Source organism: Tachyglossus aculeatus, chromosome 2, assembly GCF_015852505.1.
Source record: "Tachyglossus aculeatus isolate mTacAcu1 chromosome 2, mTacAcu1.pri, whole genome shotgun sequence".
Classification (NCBI taxonomy): Eukaryota; Metazoa; Chordata; class Mammalia; order Monotremata; family Tachyglossidae; genus Tachyglossus; species Tachyglossus aculeatus.
Genome location: NC_052067.1, coordinates 13420943 through 13448113, shown reverse-complemented (window position 1 = coordinate 13448113; position 27171 = coordinate 13420943). Strand labels below are relative to the sequence as shown.

At 43.2% G+C, this 27171-nt stretch overlaps 1 protein-coding gene and 1 non-coding gene across 2 annotated transcripts in view; one reads left to right on the top strand and one right to left on the bottom strand.

Moving 5' to 3' along the window:
* The window catches only part of DNAH11 (dynein axonemal heavy chain 11), a 284335-nt gene that overhangs the window by 193361 nt on the left and 63803 nt on the right, over window positions 1–27171 (bottom strand). Inside the window, exons 26-31 of the mRNA XM_038761352.1 lie at window positions 25995–26153; window positions 18167–18289; window positions 16336–16458; window positions 15958–16182; window positions 13263–13354; window positions 7655–7781 (exon numbers count right to left, since the gene is read on the bottom strand). Coding sequence (XP_038617280.1) covers window positions 7655–7781; window positions 13263–13354; window positions 15958–16182; window positions 16336–16458; window positions 18167–18289; window positions 25995–26153 — 849 coding nt within the window. The remainder of the gene's footprint in view (window positions 1–7654; window positions 7782–13262; window positions 13355–15957; window positions 16183–16335; window positions 16459–18166; window positions 18290–25994; window positions 26154–27171) is intronic.
* LOC119924780 lies at window positions 20269–20406 on the top strand. Its single transcript, XR_005449476.1, has one exon. It is a non-coding gene; the product is annotated as a small nucleolar RNA SNORA7 (small nucleolar RNA).

The window sequence follows — 27171 nt, the reverse complement described above, 5'->3', positions numbered from 1 at the left end:
CTCAGTGCACAGAACTGTGTCTGGCACACAGTAAGTGCTTAACTAATATCATAAAAATGTTGTGGGAGGGAGCCTGCCCAGGGAAGTCTGGACGGGGAGACACAGAATGACCACTGGACCACTGGAAACCTGGATCTGCTGGCATTTCTCCACAGCCTCCCTGTCAAGCCACAGAAAGTCTAGTGGCTTCTCCATGCAGCTCCATTTCCTTCTAACATCAGCTCTCTCCCCTTGGCCTTTATGACCCTCCTTCTGCCCTGACGCATCAAGTGTCTGCATTCATTTTCTTAGAGGTGCTTACTGGAATTTGCTTTGTCTATTAAATGAACATTTACTTCATACCTCCGCCTGCAAGGACTAAAAGAACTTTAATTACAATTAAGAAAAGACTTTAGCACATCCTCTAGGCAATTTCCAACCCTCAAACTGTATTTAGAAAGGAGTATAGCTGCCCAATAAATTATTTGATAGTCAATTTATTACCCATAAAATTTAATACTGTATTCCTTTGAGCTTTTCAAAAACCCTAAGTACAATATTTGGCATTATAAAAAGCTGCCACCAGAGAGAAATCTAAAATCTCAGAGTCTAAATAAAGTCACCAGGGGAAAAACAGTCATTTGTACTTTTATGTAACTAAAACAGCTACTCGCTTTTGTGAATTACTATTATCCTGCAATGAAGAACACGTGCTAAAATATGTAAAATTATCATTATAATAAGTTAAAGGTGTTACCAATATTCAATACCCAGGAAGTCTGTTGCAAGAACGGTAGCTTCAATATGCTGTTCCAACACTCTGAATTCTGAATTTTTAGGAATATTAGAATGAATTAGAAGAAACTAGTCCTGGCACTAGTCCTGAACTAGAAGGACTGTCCTGGCACCAGTCCTCTCCCCTAAGCCTGCCACTTTTCCTGTAAGTGCACCTGTCACTCCCACCGCTCTTCCTCAACTTGTTCCTGTCACCCCCAACACTCTTCTGGTCAGAGCTCCTGTCATTCCTGCCACTTTGTTAGTGCTCCTGTCAGTCCCTCCACCCTTCCTATCCTGTCACTCCTGTCACTTTCGCCATTCCTCCTGTCCATGATCCTGTCACCCCCACCACTCTTCCCTATCAGTATTCCTGTCACTCCTGCCATTCCGTTAGTGCTGCTGTCACTCCCGCCACCCTTCCTGTCCATGCTCCTGTCACTCCTTCCACTCAGCCTGTCTGTGCTCCCCATCACTCTTCCTATCAGTGCACCTATCACTCCCTCTACTCTCCCAGTCCATTTTCCCATCACTTCCTCCACTCTCCCTGTCCCTTCTTCCATCACTCCCTCCACTCTTCCTGTCCCTTCTCCCATCACTCCTCCATTCTCTGTCCATTCTTCCATCACTCCCTCACTCATTATTATTATTCTTAATCATATGTATTGAGTGCTTACTACGTGCAAAGCACTATACTGAACTCCTGGGAGAGTACAATATAGCATCAAACACATTCCCTGACCACAATGAGCTCACAGACTAGAAGGGGGGAAAGACATTAATATAAATAGATAAATGCATAAATAAAAATAAATAAATTACAGGTACATATGTGCCATGGGGAAGGGAGAAAGGATGAATGAAGGAGCAAGGATGAGCAGCACAGAAGGGAGTGAGAGCCCACTGTTGGGTAGGGACTGTCTCTATATGTTGCCAACTTGTACTTCCCAAGCGCTTAGTACAGTGCTTTGCACACAGTAAGCACTCAATAAATACGATTGATAGATTGATTAATTGAGAGAAGAGGAGAGGAGGGCTCAGTCAGAGAAGGCTTCCTGGAGGAGATAAGGAACACTTTCTGTCCATGCTACTGTCACTCCCTCCATTCTCCCTCTCCATGCTCCCATCACTCCCTCCATTCTTCCTGTCCGGGATCTTGTCACTCTCGCTATTCTTCCTGTCCATGATCTTGTCATCCCTGCCACTCCCTGCCCATGCCGGTCACTCCCGCCTCTTTTTCTGTCTGTGCTCTCATCACTCCTGCCCCTCTTCCTGTCTATGCTTCCTACAGCCCTGCCACTCTTCCTGTACATGCTGTTATTGCTGTAACACTGCCTGCCTCCCTCGCGGTTATGGCTGGTGTTTTTTTTACAATGTTACAGTAACATTGCCGTTCTTTCAGGGAGGTGCCAAATGCACTAAAAAATACTAGACACCACTTTGCAAACCCTGAAGCTAGAGGTGTGATTTTCATTGGTTATGAAACATAAAGGCAGCATCAGGACTCATTAAAAGGTTCTTTGGGGAGAGCTGCAGAACCTGGAGGGACTCCTGGGAACTTCCATTGCTCCAAAGCCACTGTGTTCCCCTCCCATGTCCAGGAGCTAGTACTAATAATAACTGTGGTATTAGTTAAGTGCTTACTATGTTCCAATCTCTGTACTAAGTGTTGGGGGGAGGTGGGGTACAAAGAAATTGGGTTGGACACAGTCCCTGTCCCACATGGGGCTCACAGTCTTAATCCCCATTTTACAGATGAGGAAACCGAAGCACAGAGAAGTGAAATGACTTGCCCAAGGTCACACAGCAGACAAGTGGTGGAGCTAGGAGTAGAACCCATGTCCTTCGGGCTCCCAGGCCCGTGCTCTATCCGCTAGGCCTCTCTAGGAGCTGAGGAATAAAAATTGAGATTAAAATAAAAATAAATAAATAAAGATTAAATTAAATTAAAATATTTAAAATCCTGGACATAAAGGTCCATGGTGCCATATTACTACTGGTCTGGGGCAGACTAGCTGAAAACTGGACTGTCTGGTTTACAGCCAAATGACCATCTTTTCCAGATGTTTCCAGCTTCCTCGTCCCCTTCTCCAGTCAGCATCAATAGTATTAGTATTACTCAATAATATTGAGTACCAATTGAGCGCAGTCTTCTTCCCCATCCCCAATTTTTGCTGCAGGTCTTGCCTTAGCCCCTCCCCTGCTGAGCCCTCCCAGCCAATCACAGCCTGGGAGACATCCTGGTTTAGGGACAAATTCTTCTTTTCAGTTAAATGGAGGGATCAAGTGTCCTCGGAAGGTGAGGAGACAACAGCTCCAGGAGCTACAGTTCATTATATATCTGAGAGCAACCGCAGCAGCTGACTAACTTTGCTGTACTTTCCAGCCAACATCAATCCCGAGAGGGACGCTCCTTGGGAGTTAATTTGGTCTTTGAAGCTTTCAGCCCTTGGCCTTTTTGCTAGCCTATGGAGTTTGTTTGGAAGAAAATCTCAGTGGGAAGCCATGTGAAGATTTGAGTGAGTTTTAAATGGATGAATCGGAAACTCTCACTTTCTATATACTAAGATAAAATAGGAGGCTATCGATCCTGGCATGAAGCACCAAACAAACCCACCCCTCATCCGCATTACCCAGTGGTCATTTATTCACAAAGAAATATATCTCCCGGGCTGACAATTGTAATGGTAGAGATGGTCGGTGAGATTTTATGATAATATTCTGCAGAGTGACCATATAACAGTCAGGTGAAAAATTGCAGTTTATAAATGCCTCTTTAACCATCATACAACCTAGCAAAATTATTGCTTTGGGAATAAGTGAGAGTTACAAAAATATTTCTAATATCACAACCAGCTGTTCAGTTAGGGGTAAACACCACAGTGTTTCAGGTGCTGTGTATCACTCTATTCCATACAGTATGCTTGAGATCTGCTTATTATTCTATTCAGTCCCTGGATATACAGAAGCAGTGTGGCCTAGTGGAAAGAGCATAGGACTGGGAGACAGAGGACCTGGGTTCTGGTCCTGGATCTTCTACTTTTCTGCTTTTTGGCCTTGGACGGCTCACTTGGTTTCCCTGGGCCTCGTTTTCATACGTAAAATGGGGATTAAACACAAGCCTGTTCTCCCTCTCTAATTCTTAATTGTGTATTCATTCATTCCATTGTATATATTGAGCGCTTACTGTGTGCAGAACACTGTACTAAGCTCTTGGAAAGTGCAATTCTCTCCCAGCACTTAGTACAGGGCTCGGAATCCAGTAAGCACTTAATGAATACTATTACTCTCTTGGACTGTGAGCTTCAGGTGGAATGGGGGCTGTCTCCGATCATCCTGTGTATGCCCCAGCACTTAATGCAGTGCCTGACATATACCATTTTGACTATCCAGGTGTAGGACCATCAGGTGATCAATGATTTTAGGGATCCAACTGAATATTTGAACAAGAGATGCCCTGATTCAGGCTGCTGCTGCTCTAGAAGCAGTTTGCTAATCCAATCAAAACATATTCAGCACCAACTTCTTCTAAGCTAAATATGTCTGGCAATCACGTTTCACTCACTCAGCCGGATCATTCCTGCCTCCTGATGTCTGTATCACAACAGACATTTCCTGTCACAGGCCATGGTTTCCTGGGTATGACCTACCAAACCTCCAAAGGTACCGTTCTCTAGCATGCCGAGCCTATTCTTTTATTGATTACCTCTCTCCATCATCCCCATTTCCCCCAGTAACCCTGTATGATAGAGGGAGGGAGGGACGGAGAAAGTGAGGCAAGTTGGGAGGAAGGGAGAGAAGAAGGAAGGGAGGTTGGGAAAGAGGGAAGGAGAGAGGGAGGGAAAGAAAGAGGGAGTGAGGAAGAGAGGGAAGGAAGGAGTGAGGCAAGGAGGGAAAGAAGAATGCAGAGAGGGAGGGAGTGGTGATGGGTGAATTTGTTTCCCACCACCCCATCCTCTATTCCAGAACTGACACTTCAGCACATCCACACCACCTAAGCACTTAGGAAATCACAACTCTCCCAAGCCACTTACACATATCTTTGTTCTTCCCTTCTTGACTGTCTCCCTTGATAGACTACAAGGTCCTTGAGGGACCACATTTACTAATTCTATTGTTCTCCCCTAAGTTCTTAGTACAGTGCTCTGCACATAATAGGCACTCAATATATACTACTGATTGACGGTCACTTTTCTTCTCTGTGCCTCTGGGATTAAATTTTATTCTCCCTCTCCATCAGACTGTTAGCCCCAAGTGGGACAGGGGCTGTGTATGATCTAATTACCTTGTAGATACCCTAGTGCTTAGAAAAGTGCATTTTCCAAGTGCTTAGTACAGTGCTCTACACACAGTAAGTGCTCAATAAATACGATTGATTGAATGAATGAATGAACACTTCTTGGTGCATAGTATGTGCTTAATAAATATCACAATCATCATTATTATATGAAATCAACAAGCAGACATATGAAACTGGAATATTTGCCTATTTATGTGTATGCATATCCCCATCCCATCCAAAGGCCAGCTTTCAGTTCTCTGGCACCCTGACCAATTGTTTCCCCTGCTGCTCCACATGGCCGCCATCATCCACCCCCTACACCACTTCACCCTCCCACTCACTCAAAAAGGAGGAGGTTCCTAGAACTCAGGCCCTTGGGCTGTCTGGGGGCCCTCAAGCGAGGGCAGAGAACTGGAGGCTGTGTTGAGTAATAATAATAATAATAATTGTAGCATTTGTTAAGTACTTACTAAGTGAGCCCCATGTGGGACAACCTCATTACCTTGTATCTACCCCAGCACTTAGAACAGTGCTTGGCACATAGTAAGCACTTAAATACCATTATTATTATTATTATTATTAATAAGTGCTTACTATGTGTCAAGCACTGTAATGAGTGCTGGGATAGATGCAAGATAATCAGGATCCACATGGGGCTATGTGCATATAGCTTTAATTCTATTTGTTCTGCCGATTCTGACACCTGGCTACATGTTTTGTTTTGTTGTCTGTCTCCCTCTTCTAGACTGTGAGCCCGTTGTTGGGTCGGGACCGTTCTCTAAAAGTTGCCGACTTGTACTTCCCAAGCGCTTAGTACAGTGCTGTGCACACAGTAAGCACTCAGTACATACAATTGAATGAATGAATGTGCCAAGCACTGTACTAAGCACTGGGGGGGGGGGGATACAAACAAATCATGTTGGACACAGTCCCTGTCCCATGTAGGGCTTACAGTCTCATTCCCCATTTTACAGATGAGGTAACTGAGGCCCAGAGAAGCAAAGTGACTTGCCCAAGGTCACACCCCAGGCAAGTGACAGAGCCAGAATTAGTACCCACGTCCTTCCTGCTCCCCCACCTGTGCTCTATTCACTAGACAATGCTGTTTACAGGGAGAGTTGTGACTCCTACAGACCTAAAAATTAACAACTGGGTGTAGTCCTCCCTTTTGTCAGTCAGGCCTTGTGATTTAGTGCCCTTCTCCTGGAAAATTGTTCAAAACATCAGCATAATCATTACTTACATTGAATGGACCCAGAGGCACACACACAACACAATTTCCTTTTGGAACATATAAAGGAAGACTAGAGAATCATGGATTCACACTTCACACATGGCTCTTTTAAATTCACATTACCGTGGCCACTGACTATTTGTTCTAGAATCTACGGTTCTAAAGTTACAGACATCCTGGCAAATATCCAGATTATGTGGTTTCCACTCCCTCCTACTATACTAGGCTTTTGGGAGAATAAAATACAGTGGTAAGATATGATCCATGCCCTGAAGGAGTTCACAATCTAAGCGGGAAAACATGCACAAAATGATTACAGATAGAATGAAAAAAAGAATGAAATGATGGATGAGTAAGTGCTTAAATAATACAGTGATAGTTTTTCATGGGCCAATTCCTGGCAGATCTAACAAGTCAGATTTTAAAATGCAAACCCACTTCCCACAAAGACAATTTTTTTTAGATGGGGTGCTCTAGGTATCACTCTACAAGAGGGAATATGTTGCAATAATGGATTTAGGTCTGAATATTCCTGCTCTACTTTCCGATGTAGATCCAATCAATGTAGATCCCAGATTGAGCCCCCTCCTTCCTCTCCCCCTCCCCATCCCCCCCCGCCCTACCTCCTTCCCCTCCCCACAGCACCTGTATATATGTTTGTACAGATTTATTATTCTATTTGTTTTACTTGTACATAACTATTCTTTTTATTTTGTTAATGACGTGCATCTAGCTTTACTTCTATCTATTCTGATGACTTGACACCTGTCCACATGTTTTGTTTTTTTGTCTGTCTCCCCCTTCTAGACTGTGAGCCCGTTGTTGGGTAGGGACCGTCTATATGTTGCCAACTTGTACTTCCCAAGCGCTTAGTACAGTGCTCTGCACACAGTAAGAGCTCAATAAATAAGATTGACTGAATGAATGAATGAACCTTACTGGTAAATTGGACTCTCTTTGTAGAAAAAAAAAACTTCTTGGGTAAAATTTTAGTTCTCTTTTACTGAGTGTAATTTCTGTTTTCCAAAGAGTCATCATTAGAATAGCAACTCAAAGATCCATGAATCTTGCCTGACAGACACCAACTTTCTATTGTTATTCTAAATTAGCCACAGCAATAAATCACCACATACAATTACTGAACGTTACATACAATTACTGAACGTTTATGTCGCGCCAGGTAGTACTGTGCCATGTATGAGGGAGACTCCATGGAAACTGACTGAGACACAATCTCTGACTGCAAAGACCCAGTACTTTAAGGTGAGGGGGTTGGGGGAGGAAGAGAAAAGAGGAGGAAAGTAAAACAGAAGACACAAACTTATAGAATTAATTTGCTTACCTAGGACCACATATTATGCTTCAGAATTTGCAAGCAACATTACCTGCCTGGGCTGGGATCCTTTAGAGAGTATATCAAGAAGATCGGCAGAAGAGACGAAATAGAACCGAGCAAAAGCTAAGCGCTTGCTTTCTAGGTATTCAGCAAGAGCTTTTTCACAAAGGGACAACCTACAAGAACAACAAAAAAGCCCTATTAACCGATCCTGCATAATGTAGGCATGTTTAAAACACATTTCACCAATTATGCATAAAAATCAATGGCATTCTCGATGTTCAATCAATCAGTGGAAGTTATTGAAGTGCTTACTCTGTGCAGAGCACTGGACTAAGCACTTGGGAGAGTACAGTATCACAGAGTTGGTCGAAACATTCCCGGCCCACAAGGAGCTGTTCCTGAAGGATCTTCTTTTGCTTTTACTTTTCCCATCGTCCTCAACAGGGACTATTTGAATAATATTGTTTAGGGCATTTTTGCATTCATGCTAGGATTTTGTAGGGTGAGACAGATGACTGTAAACTCTTTGAGGGTAGGGACTGGGCCTTCTAGAGAAGTAGCGTGACTTAGTGGAAAAACCACGGGCTTAGGAGTCAGAGGTCATGGGTTCTAATCCCAGCTCTGCCACTTCTCAGCTGTGTGACCTTGGGCAACTCATAGCTTCTCTGAGCCTCAGTTACCTCATCTGTAAAATGGGGATTAAGACTGTTGGCCCCACCTGGGACAACCTGGTAATCTTCTATCTCCTCCAGCACTTAGAACAGTGCTTGGCACATAGTAAGCGCTTAACGAATACCGTCATTATTAGTCTAACTCTACTGAACTCTCCCAGGTTCTTTTTATGGTGCTCTGCACAATAGGTGCTCCATAAATACTATTGAGAGACTGTTAAGTGCAAGCAAGCTATTACTTTATGTTCCATGAAGCTCACCCCATATCCTGTGTTCTAGTGAGACACCCAAGGATAATTGAAAGACTGAGAACTGTATTCCAAGGCCTCAGGTGGAATCAAACTACTGGGGGCACAGCACTGTAATCAATCAACAGGATTTACTAAATGCTTACTCTGTGCAGAGCACTGCACTAAGTGCTTGGGAGAGGACAAAGGAGGTAACAGACACAATTCCTACTCTTAAGGAGCTTGCAATTGTACAGGTTGGATAGCAGTAGAAATAAAGGACATGGCATGGGTGAAGCAGAGAGTCTATTTTCTTGTAAATGTACTATAAAACATAAGAAGCTTCCAATCAATGGTAATTGAGCACTTACTGTGTGTAGAGCACTGCACCTAGTGCTTGGGAGAATACAAAACAGAGTTGGTAGACCAAGTTCCCTGCCCACAACCCTAGTGGATGGAACATGGAGCTGGGAGTTAGAAGGGCCTGGGTTCTAATCCCGGCTCTGCCTCTCATCTGCTGTATGACCCTGAGCAAGACCCTTAACTTCTCTGTGCCTCAGTTCCCCCATCTGCAAAATGGGGATTAATAAGGATAATAATGATGGTATTTGTTAAGCGCTTACTATATGCCAGGCACTGTACCAAACACTGGGGTGGATACAAGCAATTCGAGTTGGACACAGTCTCTGTCCCACGTGGGGCTCTCAGTCTCAATCCCCATTTTACAGATGAGGTAACAGGCATAGAGAAGCGAAGTGACTTGCCCAAAGTCACACAGCAGACAAGTGGCAGAGCCAGGGATTAGAACCCATGACCTTCTGATTCCTAGGCCCGTGCTCTATCCACTATGCCATGCTGCTTCTCTCTGAGCCCCATGTGGGACAGGGACTGTATTCAACCTGATTATCTTTTATCTACCCCAGCGTTTAGTACTGTGTAAGTGCTTAAATACCAGAAAACGGGAGCTCAAAGTCTGCAGACAACTTAGGGACATGGGAATTGTCAAGAGAAATCGCTCTGATGTCTCAGAACCACAGGGTATGTGTCTGGACCACCTCTGGGCTGCAACTGACAAGAATCAGCCAGAATTCATTCAATCGCATTTGTTCATCATCATCAATCGTATTTATTCATCATCAATCGTATTTATTGAGCGTTTACTATGTGCAGAGCACTGTACTAAGCGCTTGGGAAGTACAAATTGGCAACATATAGAGACAGTCCCTACCCAACAGTGGGCTCACAGTCTAAAAGGGGGAGACAGAGAACAAGCGCTTATTGAGCGCTTTCTGTGTGCAAAGTGCTTTACTAAGCTCTTGGGAGAGTACAATATAGAATGTTAGCAAGCCAGATCACTTTAGACAAGAAGCTTTACAGCACTATCACTTTACCCCCTCATCATTCATTTATTCAATTGTATTTATTGAGTGCTTCTGTGTGCAGAGCACAGTACTAAGCGCTTGGGAAAGTATAATAAAACAATAAGCAGACACATTCCCTGCCCACAATGAGCTTACTCCCTTACCTACCTCACTGATTTCCTACTTCAACTCAGCCCACATATTTTGATCCTCTAACACCAGACTACTCACTGTACCCCAATCTCACCTATCTCTCTGGTAACCCTTCGCCACCCAACCTCTGACCTAGAACTCCCTCTTTTGTCTTGCCTGATAGACGTTCACTCTCCCCACCTTTTTTTTGTAATGGTACTTGTTAAGTGCTTACTATGTGTCAGACATTGTACTAAGCGCTGGATAGGTACAAGTAGAGAAGTAGCGTGGCTCAGTGGAAAGAGCACGGGCTTTGGAGTCAGAGATCACGGGTTCAATCCCGGCTCCGCCACTTGTCAGTTGTGTGACTTTGGGCAAGTCACTTAATTTCTCTGTGCCTCAGTTACCTCATCTGTAAAATGGATATTAAGACTGTGAGCCCCACGTGGGACAACCTGATCACCTTGTAATCTCCCCAGAGCTTAGAACAGTGCTTTGCACGCTGAACCAATGTGACTGTTTATTGTTGCACTGTATTTTCCCAAAGGCTTAGTACAGTGCTCTGCACACAGTAAGCAACATTTTGTTAATGATTTGCATATAGCTTTAATTCTATTTGTTTTGACGACTTTGACACCTGTCCACATGTTTTGTTTTGTTGTCTGTCTCCCCCTTCTAGACTGTGAGCCCGTTGTTGAGTAGGGACTTTATATGTTGCCGACTTGTACTTCCCAAGCGCTTAGTACAGTGCTCTGCACACAGTAAGCACTCAATAAATACGACTGAATGGATGAATGAATGAATAGCAAGCTCTTAATAAATGCCATTATTATTATTATTACAAGTTATGTTGGAAGTAGTCTTTGTCCTTCGTGGGGCTCTAAACACTAGGCAACGCTCCTTTTCAAAGCCTTATGAAAACATAATGTCCTCCAAGAGGCCTTCCCCAATTATGCCCTTATTTCCTCTTCTCCCACTCCATTCTGCATCACCCTTGCAAATGGATTTGCACCCATTATTCACCCCTCTCACAGCCCCATCACACTTAGGTACATATCCATAATTTAATTTGTTTGCATTATTAATAATAATAATAATAATGACATTTATTAAGCACTTACTATGTGCAAAGCACTGTTCTAAGTCTGGGGGAATTTACAAGGTGATCAGGTTGTCCAACGTGGGGCTCCCAGTCCTAATCCCCATTTTACAGATGAGGTAACTGAGGCACAGAGAAGTTAAGTGACTTGTCCAAAGTCACACAGCTGACACGTGGCGGAGCCAGGATTTGAACCCATGACCTCTGACTCCAGAGCCCGTGCTCTTTCCACTAAGCCACGTTGCTTTGGCTGTTGCCCCCTCTAGACCGTAAGCTTGTTGTGAGCAGGGAACGTTTCTACCAAAAAGTCTACCAACTGTCATATTTTACTCTCCCAAGCACTTAGTATAGTGCTCTGCATGCAGCAAGTGCTCAATAAATATGATTGATTACAAATTATTCTTGGGCAGTGAGCATCACATAGGCTGTGTCTGATCTAATTATTTTGTATCCACTATCGGTGCTTATTACAATTCTTGTCACAAAATAAGCACTTCTTAAGTTCTGTCATTATCAGCATTATTAATCAGATCTGCTAAAACATGGGTTTTTACTATGCCTTTTGGCTGAAAGTGACAGTAGAAATAGGAAACATTTTCCTGCATGAGCTATTGCGTGCATGCTCTGGTGTCGATCTCAGAAATAGATTTCCTGGATCCAGGGTTCTGTAAGAATGCAACCTCGTGCTACAGAAGAACTGGGTGTACTTATCAAATTAGTATTCAACTCCTTCCTGATCAGCTGTTTGGCTCTAATTCTCTTCTATCCCCATCCATGACTTGAAGTGATTGCATTCATATGGAATTTTGGCACTTACAAATCCATCTGTCCCTATTGCTTATTCCCTGCTGGAATTTTATCCAGATAACCTGATACTGAACCCTGGAATTATGTGTAGAAATCATTTTGCACAGCACCCGGACACAGGACAGGAGGACTCATAGGAAGTGATAGTTGAGGACAACTAAATGTCTTTAATGATTCAAATAAACCTGTTATAGAGTAGTTGATGATGATGGTATTTGTTAAGCGCTTACTGTGTACCAAGCACTGTTCTAAGCCCTGGGGTAGATATAAGGTAATCAGGTTGTCCCACATGGGGCTCACAGTCTTAATCCTCATTTTACAGATGAGGTAACTGAGGCATAGAGAAGTTAAGTGGTTTGCCCAAGGTCACAGAAGACTAGTGGTGGATTAGAACCTGATTCCCAAGCCCATGCTCTTTCCACTAAGCCATGCTGCTTAAACTAAATAGCAATTTCAAAATCTAAGGCCTAAAGCTGGCCTAGAAAATAATGAACATATTCATCATTGACTGACTAGTATAACTCTCTCTTTCCTAAGACATTCCAGATTTATCTTAATCAGGTAATCAGCCAATCGTATTTTTGACCACTTATTGTGGGCAGATCACTGTACTAAGCACTGGGGAGGGTACAAAATAACAATATAACAGACACATTCCCTGTACACAGGAAGTAGCATGGCCTAGTGTCAAGAGCCCTGGTCTTGGGAGTCAGAGGACTTGGGTTCTAATCCTGGCTCTGCCACTTCTCTGCTGTGTGACCTTGGGCAAGTCACATCACTTCTCTGTGCCTCAGTTACCTCATCTGTACAATGCAGTTTAAGAATGTGAGCCCCATATGGGATATGGACTGTGTCAAACCTGATTACTTTGTGCTTGGGGAAGCAGCATGGCTCAGTGGAAAGAGACTGGGCTTTGGACTCAGAGGTCATGGGTTCAAATCCCAGCTCTGTCGATTGTCAGCTGTGTGACTTTGGGCAAGTCACTTAACTTCTCTGTGCCTCAGTTACCTCATCTGTAAAATGGTGGATTAAGACTGTAAGCCCCCCGTGGGACACTTTGATCACCTTGTAACCTCCCCAGCACTTGGAACAGTGTTTTGCACACAGTAAGCACTTAATAAATGCCACTGTTATTACTATTACCAAATAGCATTATTATTATTATTATTAACAGGCTTACAGTAAACAGAAAGGCAACTGAACTAACACAGAGTTGAATGACTACATGGCAAAAGGATATATTTTCACACCTCATCCCCAGTAAGAACACATTAGTAGCTAGATATTACATTTTATAAGATGCTTTTAAATACATACTTATGTTAATTTACAACCACAATTGTAGCTCCATTTTTACCTGTGCTGTAAATCTTCAAGTTTTTCAAAAAGGTGGGGCCTGCATGTTGCTTCCAAAACATTTTTTATCTTGATCGTGTCAATCATTAATTCCTGTGCGAAAGTATGGAGATTATTTTAAATTTCAAAGGGCTACTACAGTTCTATTTTGATTTTGAGGTCAAACAGATGAAGGCCAAGAACACAAGCTGTGTGCGGATAAGCTATTTTTGTGGGACTTCAGCCAGCTGGACCAAAAGCACTCATTTGACTTAAAATCTTTCACATACAGAGGCTGAAAAACCAAGAACCCACTCTGCAGCTTGAAGAGCTTTGAGTGCATCCTGAGGCCCTAGCCATAAAGGAATAGCTGACAAATTAAAAAGTTGAGTACATCCACAAGGACATTTGAAGTGCATTTGTACTTCCCAAATGCTTAGTACAGTGCTCTGCACACAGTAAGCGCTCAATAAATACGATTGATTGATTGATTGATCTTTCCTTTCTTCAAGGATTACATAAACCAATCATTCCACTGGGAGATTCTTCTTGGATGAACAAAATGATTCCGATAACTGAAGGTATTGTCACTGTTGCTTCATTCAAGCCAATCAGTCAGTCAGTCGTATTTATTGAGCTCTTACTGTGTGCACAGCACTGTCCTAAGTGCTTGGGAGAGTATAATACAACCATAAACAGACACATTCCTTGCCACAGCGAGCTTATTGTCATCATGATGTTATCATGACTTCTGCCTCTCGGGTCTTGGAAAAACCTTCGGCACTGTACTATGTGCCTAGGTTTTTCTCATTCCAGTGGATATCTCAATATCTGGTGTATTATTCATTTGCAAAGTATCAATCAGTAGTATTTAGCAAACACTTCCTCACTGGGGGGTATTTTACTAAAGCAGTTGGGAAAGTATAACAGAAAACAACATGACTTCCAGTTACAAGGAGCTTACAATCTAGCAGGGGAGACAGACAAACATTGAGCAGGTAGAATATACGCTCAAAAGTGAAACGGGAAGTAGTGAAATCAAAAGTGCTATGACTTAGCGAGAAGAAAAAAATCATCAGGTAAAAAGCTCCTGAAATGCAAGGGATTTCAGAAGGATTTTGATGATGGGGGAGAGTTGTAATCTGGCTGAGTCCAAGGGGAAAGAACTTTAACTAGAGGAAGGGCCTGAGAAGGTGAACTTGGGAGGAAGGGAGACTGTGACCAGGGGTGTCATAGTCATAATAATAATAATTGCGGTATTTGTTAAGCATCTACTATGTGCCAGGAACTGTACTAAGTGCTGGGGTAGGAACAAGATGTCAAATTGGACACAGTCCCTTTCCCATCTGGGGCTCACAATCCGAAGTCCCATTTTACTAATGGGGTAACTGAGGCACAGAGAAGTTCAGTGACTTGCCCAAGATCACACAGCAGACACGTCGCAAAGCCAGGAATAGAACCCCTGTCTCCTGTCTTCTGTCTCCCAGGCCCTTCCTCTTTCCACTGTGCCACGCTGCTTCTCACAGGGGAAGAGACTGGACAGAGCTAGCCCTCAACTTCAGATCACTTATGTACATATCTTTATATTCTACCCCTTCCCCTAGTTCTATTTTATTTTAATGTCTGCTCCACCTTTAGACTGTAAGCTCCTCTGGGCAGGGATCACGTCTACCAATTCTACTGTATTGGACTCTCCCAAGTGCGCAGTATAGTGCTTAATAAATACAGCTGACTGATTGATGGATTGAATAGAGAAGCAGCGTGGCTCAGTGGAAAGAGCACGGGCTTTGGAGTCAGAGGTCATGGGTTCAAATCCTGGCTCCATCACTTGTCAGCTGTGTGACTTTGGGCAAGTCACTTAACTTCTCTGTGCCTCAGTTCCCTCATCTGGAAAATGGGGATTAAGACTGTGAGCCCCCCGTGGGACAACCTGGTCACCTTGTAACCTCCCCAGGGCTTAGAACAGTGCTTTGCACATAGTAAGCGCTTAATAAATGCCATCATTATTATTATTATTATTACTGAATACCTACCTTAAAAAACACTGGTCAGGGGGTTCTGGGTGGTGCAGAGGTGAAGTGGTAACTATTGGAGATTTTTGAGTGGAGTGACATGTAGGATGACATTTTATAAAGATGATCTGAGCAACACTATGTGCTAAGCACTGTTCTAAGCAATGGGGAAGATACAGGGTAATCAGGTTGCCCCACATGGAGCTCACAGACTTTAATCCCCATTTTCCAAATGAGGTAAATGAGGCACAGAGAAGTTTAGTGACTTGCCCAAAGTCACACAGCTGATAAGTGGTGGAGCCGGGATTAGAACCCATGAGCTCTGACTCTCAAGCCCGCACTCTTTCCACTGAGCCACACTGCTTCTCTAAGTAAGAGGGAGAAGAGGAAGAGAGGGCATAATTGGAGAAGGACTCTTGAAGGAGATGTGATTTTAGTAAGGCTTTGAAGGTGGGGAAGAGTAGTGGTCTGTCATATATGAAAGGGAAGGGAGTTCCAGGCCAGAGGGAGGACGTGGCTTTTCCACGTTGGCAGTCGGGTCGGCAGTGAGATAGACGAGAGAGTACAGCGAGTAGGTTGGCGTTAGAGGAACGGAGTCTGTTGACTCGATTATATTAGGAAATTAGTGAGGTAAATTAGATGGGGGAGATCTAAAATAAAAATACTAGAGCAAAAGAGCCTATCATGTTTTTATAATATATTGACCTCAAAATCAGCATTTATTCCTTCAAATCTCCTAACGTCTGTAGGTAGCTGGATTTTAATATCTTCAGAATCAACAAAGATGCTCTCTAGATGAGACCACGTTCGTTGGACGTCCATCCAAATAAAGATGACTGAGTCTGTCACGGTTAACTTCTTCTGCCAGCTGGAAACTTGGTCAATAAAATACTCCACATATTTACTTTGCAAAATTGTTTGCAACTGAACCTAGAATAGGATAAGAAAAACAAACCAATTAGTCTAAATAAACCCAGAGCACTTAAAATACCTTTAAAAGTAGAAGAAAATTTTACTTAAAAAGAAAAATTGTTCCACGAACATTAGAGCTCTTTTTCTCTATCACAATGATTAATGACTTACCTGATTATGGTCTAAAGTTTCAAAAAGTTGCTCATCAGATTTCAGCAACGGAATGCCTGTCCTGTGGTGCTCTTCATATGAAAATTCCAACGTAGCCCAGGTATGGCTGATATCTGTAAGAATCTTTTTACAAACAGCATGTGTTTGCTCGATTTATTGGCTGAAAATGATGATTTGGTATGCGTTTTCATTCTCTCTCTAGTTCTCTCTATTTCCCCGAAGCTTTTGCCCCAAAGAAAGTTGCTAATTCTGACTGGGCCAGGTTAAGGGAGAGAATGGGAAAAGGAGTATCTGGGTGTGAAATATTGTTTATGACTCTTCTGTGCCTTGTGGGGAAGAAAACTGACATTCTTCTGGAGGCATCCAGCATCCAGAGGTGAAGGGTAGGGACCGTGGACTCAACAGCCCAGGGGGCTGCAAGGGCTAAGCCCCAAGGAGGCTGGGCTTTAGAAGCACATGTTGTGTTTCTAATATACCACTCAAGTATGTACTATAATGCATGCCCCTGTGTTTTTTTTATGGCATTTGTTAAGTGTTTCACTATATGCCAGAAACTGTTCTGTTAGGGTAGATACAAGCTGATCAGGTTGGACACAGTTCCTGTCCCTCATGGGGCGCACAGACTTAATCCCCATTTTGTAGATGAGGTAACTGAGGCACAGAGAAGCTATGTGACTTGCCCAAGGTCACATAGCAGACACGTGGGGGAACCAGGATTAGAACCCAGGTGCTTCTGACTCTCAGGCCCTAGCTGTATCCACTAGGCCTCTCTATGCTCAGTAAACTTTCAATAAATACCACTCCTACTACCTAGGCCTGCCTCAGGAGCCTTGTCTATCCACAGATGGGCTGTGGAGGGCTAGGGAACTTGTCCCAAACTGGAAACCATCGTGCCTGGAATGGTGAGTCTGGGGGTGTCTGAAGGTTGGAGCAAGTTCCTGAACTTTTCCCAAGTCCCTCACAAATCCAGGTAGCCTGAGGATCCACAGACGCTGGGAACTCAGGCCAGACCACTGTGTTCCAACTGTGTCCCCTGGAAGCCCAACCTTAATCAATCAATCAATCAATCGTATTTATTGAGTGCTTACTGTGTGCAGAGCACTGTACTAAGTGCTTGGGAAGTACAGGTTGGCAACATATAGAGACAGTCCCTACCCAACAGTGGGCTCACAGTCTAAAAGGGCTCACAGTCTCACAGTCTTAAGTCAGCTACATTGTTAAGGGGAGCAGAGCGATTCCAACCAGCAGCAGTTCCAGGCCTGCTCCCATCTCAGCACTGTGACGAGAGCCTACGCTCTCCTAGACAACTCCTGGGAGGTATCTTTGCACCTGCTCTTTACCAGGTCTGCCTCCTCCTAGACTCTCCCCCTCTCAACTATTAGAAGCTATATAACAGTGCCTGTTGTACTGTTATACTGAACTCATCCAAGTGATTAATATAGTGCTCTGCACACAGTAAGCACTCAATAAATACAACTGACTGGTTTAGATTGTGAATCCCAAATGGGATAGGGTCTGTGTCCAACCTGATTATCTTGTATCTACCCCAGCGCTTAGTATAGTGCTTGGCACAAGAAAGAGCTTAAATACCACAATTATCAATTGTTAACTTGGGTCGGTATCAAGGCTGCACAACTGATGTGCAGAGAAATGAATTAGGTCCCAGAGAATGAGTGCTAGGTTTATCACTCGACCAAGACCCCAACTCTCACATCATTGATTAATTCTCTAAACTGGATTCACGCTCTCTCTCACACTCCTTCTGAACTACCTTCAGGAGTATGGAGGTAGCCCCAGGAATCCTGGAATGAGGCAAAGAAGGATTGTGTACCTTTTCAGTCCCAAGCTCTTTCACAGCTTTATCCACAATGTGCTGGATTTGGTCTTCCACTTGGTGCAACTGCAAACCCAACAAATCTCCCAAAGTTGTACCTTCACTTATTGAGATCCTGACCTGGAAAAACAAGACGAAAATGGAGGCCACACCAAAAGATGGTCTGCACCCAGTGAATGAGTTAGATAACAACTAGAAAAGTAGACGGTCAGATGTCAGATGGTGTCCACTTATCAACTAAACATGCTTTCACGCAGCCAACCATTCAGTGGTATTTTTTGAGATCTTACTGAGGGTAGAGCATTGTACTAAGCCCTTGGAAGAGTACAATGGGAAGCAGCATAACCTAGTGGATAAAGCCTGGGAGTCATAAGGACATGGGTTCTAATTTCGGCTCCACCACTTGTCTGCAGTATGACTGTGGGCAAGTCACTTAACTTCTCTGGACCTCAGTTATCTCATCTGTAAAATGGGGATTAAGACTGTGAGCCCCATGTGGGAGAGGGAGTGTGTCCAACTTGATCAGCTTGTATCCACCCCAGCACTTAGAACAGTGCTTGACATGTAGTAAGGGATTAACAGATACCATCATTATTATTATTATTACAATACAGTGGAGTTGATAGACATGATCCCTGTCCTTAAGGAGGTCAAAGTCTAATGGGGGGCACCATTGTTGGGGCACCTCCTGCCTACAGCCATCTGCTGCACCTAAAATTTTAGGCCCAGGTCAGGATTTCCATGGATTTATGGTGGACCGTGGACTCTTTAAGATGATACAAACGAAGAGTCCAAGCAACAGAATTGTAGAATTGCAGTTACTCCCCGTGGCATTGAGTGAGCGAAGGGTCTGTTATGGTGACGAAGAGAGGGATCTGAAAGAAATTCAAGGCACTACTCACTGTACCTCATTCTTGCCTCTCCCCGCACTGACCTCTTTTCTCACCCACCCAGCAACCTGGAACTTCCTTCCCCCTTCATATCCAACAGCTCTCCCTTTCCTCAAAGCTTTTTGAAATCATGACTCCTTCAGGAGGCTTTCCCCTACAGTTAATTACTAGTCTTTCCACCTTATATTCCCCAATTGCCACTTCAGATCTCCTCTGCCACCTAGTCACTTACAAATTCACAACACCCACCATGGCATTTTGTACATTTTATCAATTATTTCTTCCTCCCGGCTGTAAATAATGTAAGTGGCTGTCTTCAGATAGATTGTAAGCTCCTTGAGGCCAGGGATCATGTACACTAATACTATAGCATTCGCCCAAGCTTTTAGTAGAGTCTTTTTCACAGAGTAGGTACTCAGTAAGGTACTTCCAGATATTTGCCAAACACTCGGTACTGAGACAAAGATATTTCATTTGCTGTACAGGAAGAGAAAGAGGGGAAAATAAACCAGATCCAAACTTCTACATACCAATGTTTCCCCACTCCTCAAGAACCTCCAGTGGTTGCCCGTCCACCTCTTCATAAAACAGAAACTCCTTACCATCGGTTTTCCCCTTGCCCCCATCTAGCTCACCTCACTATACCCCTACTACAACTCAGTCCACACGCTTTGCTCCTCTAATGCTAACTTTCTCACTGTACCTCGATCTTGTCTATCTCACTGCCAATTTCTCACTCATGTCCTGCCTTTGGCCTGTAATGCTGTCCTTCCTCATATCTGACAGACAATTACTTTCTCCCGCATCAAAGCCTTCCTTGACTAAGTACTCTTTTCCTTTTCTTGAAACACTTTGAAACTCTCTCTGTATTGCCCTGACTTGCTCCCTTTATTCATTCCCACAGCACTTATGTATGTATATATGTTCTGTATATATGTATATATGTTTGTACATATTTATTACTCTATTTATTTATTTTACTTGTACCTATCTATTCTATTTATTTTATTTTGTTAGTATGTTTGGTTTTGTTTTCTGTCTCCCCCTTCTAGACTGTGAGCCCACTGTTGGGTAGGGACTGTCTCTATATGTTGCCAGCTTGTACTTCCCAAGTGCTTAGTACAGTGCTCTGCACACAGTAAGTGTTCAATAAATATGATTGATTGATTGATTGATCTATAATTTATTTATAGTAATGTCTGTCTCCCCCACCCCTCAGGGTTGCAGCTGGAGAGTTTCCAGTACTCTACCAGTCATGACTACAGGAGGAAGAGTCAAGCAGAGGTATACCCATTCCATTCCTAGCTTGAGCAGTGGCTAGTGAATGGAAGGCAATCTGCTACAAGTCAAAACTCACCTATGCTGGGCAGCAGCAGCATGACAGATAGTCGAGGGCAGACACTCGCTTACTGCATGGAAGGAGGCAGTGGTAAACTACTTTTGTATTTTTACCAAGAAAACTATGGATAAGCTACCGGAATGACTGTAGATGGAAGTGGGGCGTTCTGGGAGAGATGTGTCTATGGCGTTGTTATGGGTCAGACCCAATTAGACAGCACAAGGCAACAACAACAACTGTCTCCCCCTCTACGTTGTAAGCTCACTATGGGCGGGGAATGTGTCTGTTACATTGTCCTCTCCCAAGCAGTACAGTGCTCTGCACAGAGTAAGTGCTTAATTAATATAATTGACAGACTGATTCCTCCTCTATGTATAGGATTCTATAGATAGACAAACCATAACAATTTTTATAAGCCAGTGCACCCAAACCACATACACAGGATCCTCAACCAGGCTGTCAGCATGGTTCACCACTACAGCAGGCATAGGAAGGAGAGAGGGAAAGAAAGAAATTTGGAATTTAAGAAACTCTGTCCAACTTGTTAGACTCTCATTTTCCAATGACTTTGGGTTCCTTGAACTTAGTTCTGCCTCCAATAAGAGCCCAAACATGTCCACAGTCTGGAACTGCCAACAATCAATCAATGGTATTTATTGAGTGCTTACTGTATGCAGAGCACTGTACCAAGTGCTTGGGAGAGTACAATATAACAGACTTGGCAGACATGTTCCCTGCCGCAAGGAGCTTACTATAGTCTTCACAACTGGAGTAGTGGAAAGAGTATTAAACTGGTAATCAGGAGGCCCAGGGCCTAATCCCAGCTTTGCCACCAGTGACAACTTCTCTGAGACTCAGTTTCCTCATATGTAAAATGGATGCAAGATACCTGCTGTCCCTCCTTTTTAAACTGCGAGTCGTTCATGAGAAAAGGACTGTGTCTGGCTAATTATTTTTTCTATGGTATTAAGCACGTACTATGTGTGAGGCACTTTTCTAAGAGCTGGGGTAGATAAAAGCTAATCAGGTTGGACACAGTTCATGTCCCACTTGGGGCTCACAGTATTAATCCCCATTTTACAGATGAGGTAGCTGAGACACAGAGAGGTTAAGTGACTTGTCGTAGGTCACACAGCAAAGTGGTGGAGCCAGGATTAGAACCCAGGTCCTTCTGACTCCCAAGCTCATGCTCTATCTACTAGTCCATGCTAATTATCTTGTATAGAGCCGAGTGTTTGGTAGCCCAGTGCTTCTCACACAAATGCCAATAACAACAACTGTGGTGAATGTCACCTTATCACTTATGCAATTTCCTCCTCTCTGCTGCATCTTATTCCAAAGTCCTTTTTATAATAGCATCTTCTTTAGAGTAAAAAAATAGCAAAAGAAATGAAACATTAGAAAAGCACACACGGATGGTTCTGAGATAACTTACATGAGACTTAAAGGAAAGAAGACAATAGAGGCAAGGAATCCAAAAAAGCTGAAAAAGATCATACCGGTGATTGGGTAGGATGAAGATAATAACAGGAAGTCAAATGGGCTCATGTCATAAGTATCTCTAGACCTGAAGAGCAAATGGGAAAACTATAAAATATGGAAATTGGATCAGATCCTTAGAAAGCAAGACCAAGAAAGATCTGGACCATGAAAAGATAACATTAGAACCATTTTAGGTTGGGAAGGAAGAAGAGCTAGCATGAAAGGTAACTAAAGCATATTTTTCAATTACATTAAACAGAAAAGACAGCCAAATTGAAAGCTGCCCTCCCCAATACATGGACAAGGAAACCAGTAATCGATAATTGAGGTAAAGGGCAGAAGCTTTTACATTTTTAACTTGTCTTTTTAAAGATCAGCAGTGTACAGCTGACTATAGAAAAACCTACTTGTGAAGGAAGATCAGAAACCCAAATTATAACAGAGAATGAAAGAGAAACCTCGGAGGGGACCAGATATATTTAATTCCACAAGGCCAGGTGATACTCATGCTACAGTATTAAGAAATTGAAATGGGGTCATAGTCAATCATATTTATTGAACACTTACTGTGTGCACAGCACTGTACTAAGTGCTTGGGATTGTACAACATAACAATAAACAGGCACATTCCCTACCCACAACAAACTTACAGTCTAGAGTCGGGGGTCAGAGACATTAATATAAATAAATTACAGATTCATTCATTTATTCATTCATTCAATCATATTTATTGAAAGCTTACTGTGTGCAGAGCACTGTACTAAGTGCTTGGGAAGTACAAATCAGCAACATATAGAGATGGTCCCTACCCAACAATGGGCTCTGTACATAGCCCTGAAGGGCTGAGGAGGGGATAATAATAATAATGGCATTTATTAAGCACTTACTATGTGCAAAGCACTGTTTTAAGCGCTGGGATGAATAAAGGGAGCAAGTCAGGGTGACTGGAGAAGAGGAAAGAAGGACTTAGCAAAGGCCTCTTGGAGAAGATGTGCCTTCAAATAGGCTTTGAAGCAGGGGAGAATAATTTTGTGTCAGATATGAGGAGGGAGGGCGTTCCAGGCCAGAGGCAGGACTTGGGTGAGAGGTAACAGCGGTGAGATAGACAAGATCAAGGTGCAGTGAGAAGGTTAACATTAGAGGAGTGAAATGTGAGGGCAGGGCTGTAGTAATAGAGTAGTGAGGTGAGTCATCAACCATAGTTTTTCCACAACTTGTGGAAGATAAGAGAAAATCCCAAAGTTTGGAAATGGGTAAAGACTGTAGCCTTCTTTAGAAAAATGGAAGTGAGATAATAATAATAATAATGGCATTTATTAAGCGCTTACTATGTGTCAAGCACTGTTCTAAGCACTGGGGACGTTACAAGGTGACCTGGTTATCCCACGGGGGGATCACAGTCTTAATCCCCATTTTACAGATGAGGGAACTGAGGCCCAGAGAAGTGAAGTGACTTGCCCAAAGTCACACAGCTGACAATTGGCAGAGTCTGGATTTGAACCCATGACCTCTGACTCCAAAGCCCGGGCTGAACCTTCAAAGAATCTAAAACAAATAATTAATTTGCCAGGACCCCAAAGTAGCAGTTACTTCATTCATTCATTCATTCAACCGTATTTCATCATCAATCGTATTTATTGAGTGCTTACTATGTGCAGAGCACTGTACTAAGTGCTTGGGAAGTACAAATTGGCAACATATAGAGACAGTCCCTACCCAACAGTGGGCTCACAGTCTAAAAGGGGGAGACAGAGAACAAAACCAAACATACTAACAAAATAAAATAAATAGAATAGATATGTACAAGTAAAATAAATAAATAAATAAATAGAGTAATAAATATGTACAAACATATATACATATATACAGGTGCTGTGGGGAAGGGAAGGAGGTAAGATGGGGGGATGGAGAGGGGGACGAAGGGGAGAGGAAGGAAGGGGCTGTGTGCAGAGCACTGTACTAAGCACTTGGGAAATACAAGTGGGCACCATATAGAGACGGTCCCTACCCAACAACAGGCTCACAGTCTAGAACCATCAAGGCTCTGTGAAACAAATCATGCTAGGCCAATTTCATTTCTTTCTAGGATATCATGATGGGCCTTGAAGACTAGAGAGTAATAAATGCAATCAACCTAGGCTTTGGGTTATAGACGCATCAGTAAAGTTGGAAAACCAACAAAGACCACCATACTGCCAGATGTGTGAAGAGCAGACTTGTGGTTCACATCCAGAGCTGTCAGCAGCGATGGATGGTGTCAAACTAGGAAGATTCATCAAGTCAAATCTCACCATACTTTCACCCCGGAAACTGGACTCCAAATAGGAGTCAGCAGTGGACTGACTACAGATTAACCCTCACAAGAGCTAGCATCAACGGGGAAAGTGACAAAAATCAAGACAAGTGGGAATCCTGGGCCACACAGGCCTAGTGGAAAGAGCACAGGCCTGGGGGTCAGAGCATGTGGATTCTAATCCCAGATCTGCCACTTGTCTGCTGTATGACCTTGGGAAAGTCACTTCACTTCTCTGTTCCTCATTTACCTCATCTGCAAAATGGGGATTAAGACTGTGAACCCCCTATGGGACAGGGACTGTGTCCAACCTGATTAACTTGTATCTACCCCAGCGCTTAGAAGAGTGCTTGGCACATAGTATTAATAATAATTATTGTTATTATGGCATTTGTTAAGCACTTATTATGTGCCAAGCACTGTTCTAAGTGCTGGAATAGTTACAAGGTAATCAGGTTGTCCCACGTGGGGCCCATAATCTTAATCCCCATTTTACAGATGAGGTAACTGAGGCACAGAGAAGTTAAGTGGCTTGCCCAAGGTCACACAACAGACAAGTGATGGAGCCGGGATTAGAACCCACATCCTCTGTTTGACTCCCAAGCCTGCGCTCTTTCCACTAAACCACGCTGCTTAACAAATACCACAGCTATTATTATTATTATTAGCATGCCCCAATCAATCAATCGTATTTATTGAGCACTTACTGTGTGCAAAGCACTGTACTAAGCGCTTGGGAAGTACAAGTTGGCAACATATAGAGACAGTGCCTACCCAACAGTGGGCTCACAGTCTAGCCCCAGCCATTACTCTATTTATTTTACTTGTACATATTTACTATTCTATTTATTTTGTTAATGATGTGCATCTAGCTTTATTTTTATTTATTCTGGTGACTTGACACCTGTCTACATGTTTTGTTTCGTTGTCTGTCTCCCCCTTCTAGACTGTGAGCCCGTTGTTAGGTAGGGACCCTCTCTATATATTGCCAACTTGTACTTCCCAAGCACTTAGTACAGTGCTCTGCATACAGTAAGTGCTCAATAAATATGTTTGAATGAATGAATGAATGGCCAGCCAAACCCCTCAGTCACCACCTCTCCATCCACGGCCATTTTCTGAACCCTGCCTTGCCTGGTTTCCAGGGTACAGGAGATGAAGGTATCCTACTCAATCACTTCCTCTTACTTCCCTTTCTCTGGTTATCAGAACTGCCTCTGTGGTGCCCAGGGCAGAAGCTGAGCGGTGCTCTGGGTAGAAGGAGTGTGGCCCAGCCCTGTACCCTGCTATGTTCCCACCCTGCTGAAGGGAAAGTGCGACTCTGCTGGGGGAAGAGGGTGGAATGGATGGAAAGGGATAATGGCCCCTTTCTCCGCCATTGTCAGCTGTGTGACTTTGGGCAAGTCACTTAACTTCTCTGTGCCTCAGTTCCCTCATTTGTAAAATGGGGATTAAGACTTGAGCCCCCCGTGGGACAACCTGATCACCTTGTAACCTCCCCAGAGCTTAGAAATGTGCTTTGCATATAGTAAGCGCTTAATAAATGCCATTATTATTATTATTATTATTATTACTGACTCTGGCTTGACAGGAAGAGGGTGGACATTGGGTGTGGAGAAGGTGGAGGAGGGTAGTGTTGTTCCTCCCAGCCTCTGGCCCCACTTGGGTTTTCAACATGTCACAATGTTTGCCTGGCATAACATTCTGGTTAGAGATTGTGTTTCCGTTTCACTTGGTCTGACCAGTCCTGCTTTGCAAGAAGAGCATAATAAGAGGATTCTAATGCCACTCATACAAATACTGAATTCTGGAGATACTCACCCCTGTTGTCTTCATCAATTGATGCCAATGCCTGTCCCTGACTGCAGGATTCTGTAGCTCTGCAATTGCCCTCAGAGACGCCATCGTGTTCTTCACTGTTAACTCCAGTCCGAGGTATGTATCCCAGAGACGAACATCCTTGTCTAGGGACCGGATATCCTGAAAATAAACATTAATTTATCCCTCAGATGCTTTCAAATTGTTTTAGGGAATTATAGAAAATTGTCCTTTTGGTTTCCCATCTGTAGAAAATGTATTTCGCTTAGAACAGTGCTTTGCACTTAGAACAGTGCTTCGCACATAGTAAGCAATTAATAAATGCCATTATTATTATTATTATCATTATTATTTAAATCATGACAAATCTCTTTAGTGGGCTACAACCATCGCTGAAGATAAGGTGGAACTAGTAACTTTAAGGAGGCTGGTTTTGTCCTCCTCCTTGGGAACTAACTGAAGGTTGGGCAGGAGCCCAGAATGGCTTCCCAATGCTCGAGCTCTAACCTTTCATTCTACAAAAGGCAAACTAATTTCCCGGAATACCTGACAACAACCAGTGGTTCCAAAATGAGAGATTCTACAAAGTTCCCTGAGCTACATAAACTGAACTCTACTGATAACTTTTCCAAATTCATAAACCAAAGAGCTCGGCTAGAATTCTTACCATCTCATGGGTAGCAAAGTTAAGGAGATGGGAGACTGAACGTCTGGAGCAATTATGTGTTTACTGTGGACCCCAACGCCTCTGCCCATCTGGAACTGAGAACGGATATAGGCCAAGGCCTGATTACTATATCATTCATTGTAATGGCTGAGCCATATAATTTCATCATGCAATAATACACCATTATTTTGACGCTTCACTAGTCCCCTGACACCAGGTTATTTGATCTGACTTGACCCTGCCTGCCACTTGGAACATTTTGGGTTAATAAACTAGTTTGCCACTCATTGTTCTGTCTGTTTGCTGAGTTGAATCTAAGTTTTCCTGCCTATTCTCCATTTTATCTTCCAGGACTCCACCCCTTCTACCTCAATCATTCTGTTATCTTCTAGCACCAAACCCACCAGAGATGTTGAGCCCTTAGCCTCTGAAATTCTATTTCTAGGCTAACTCCTTTGCCCTCTAACTTCTTAACTTTCTCATTTTACTTCTTGCTGATGGGTGGTTCAGGGA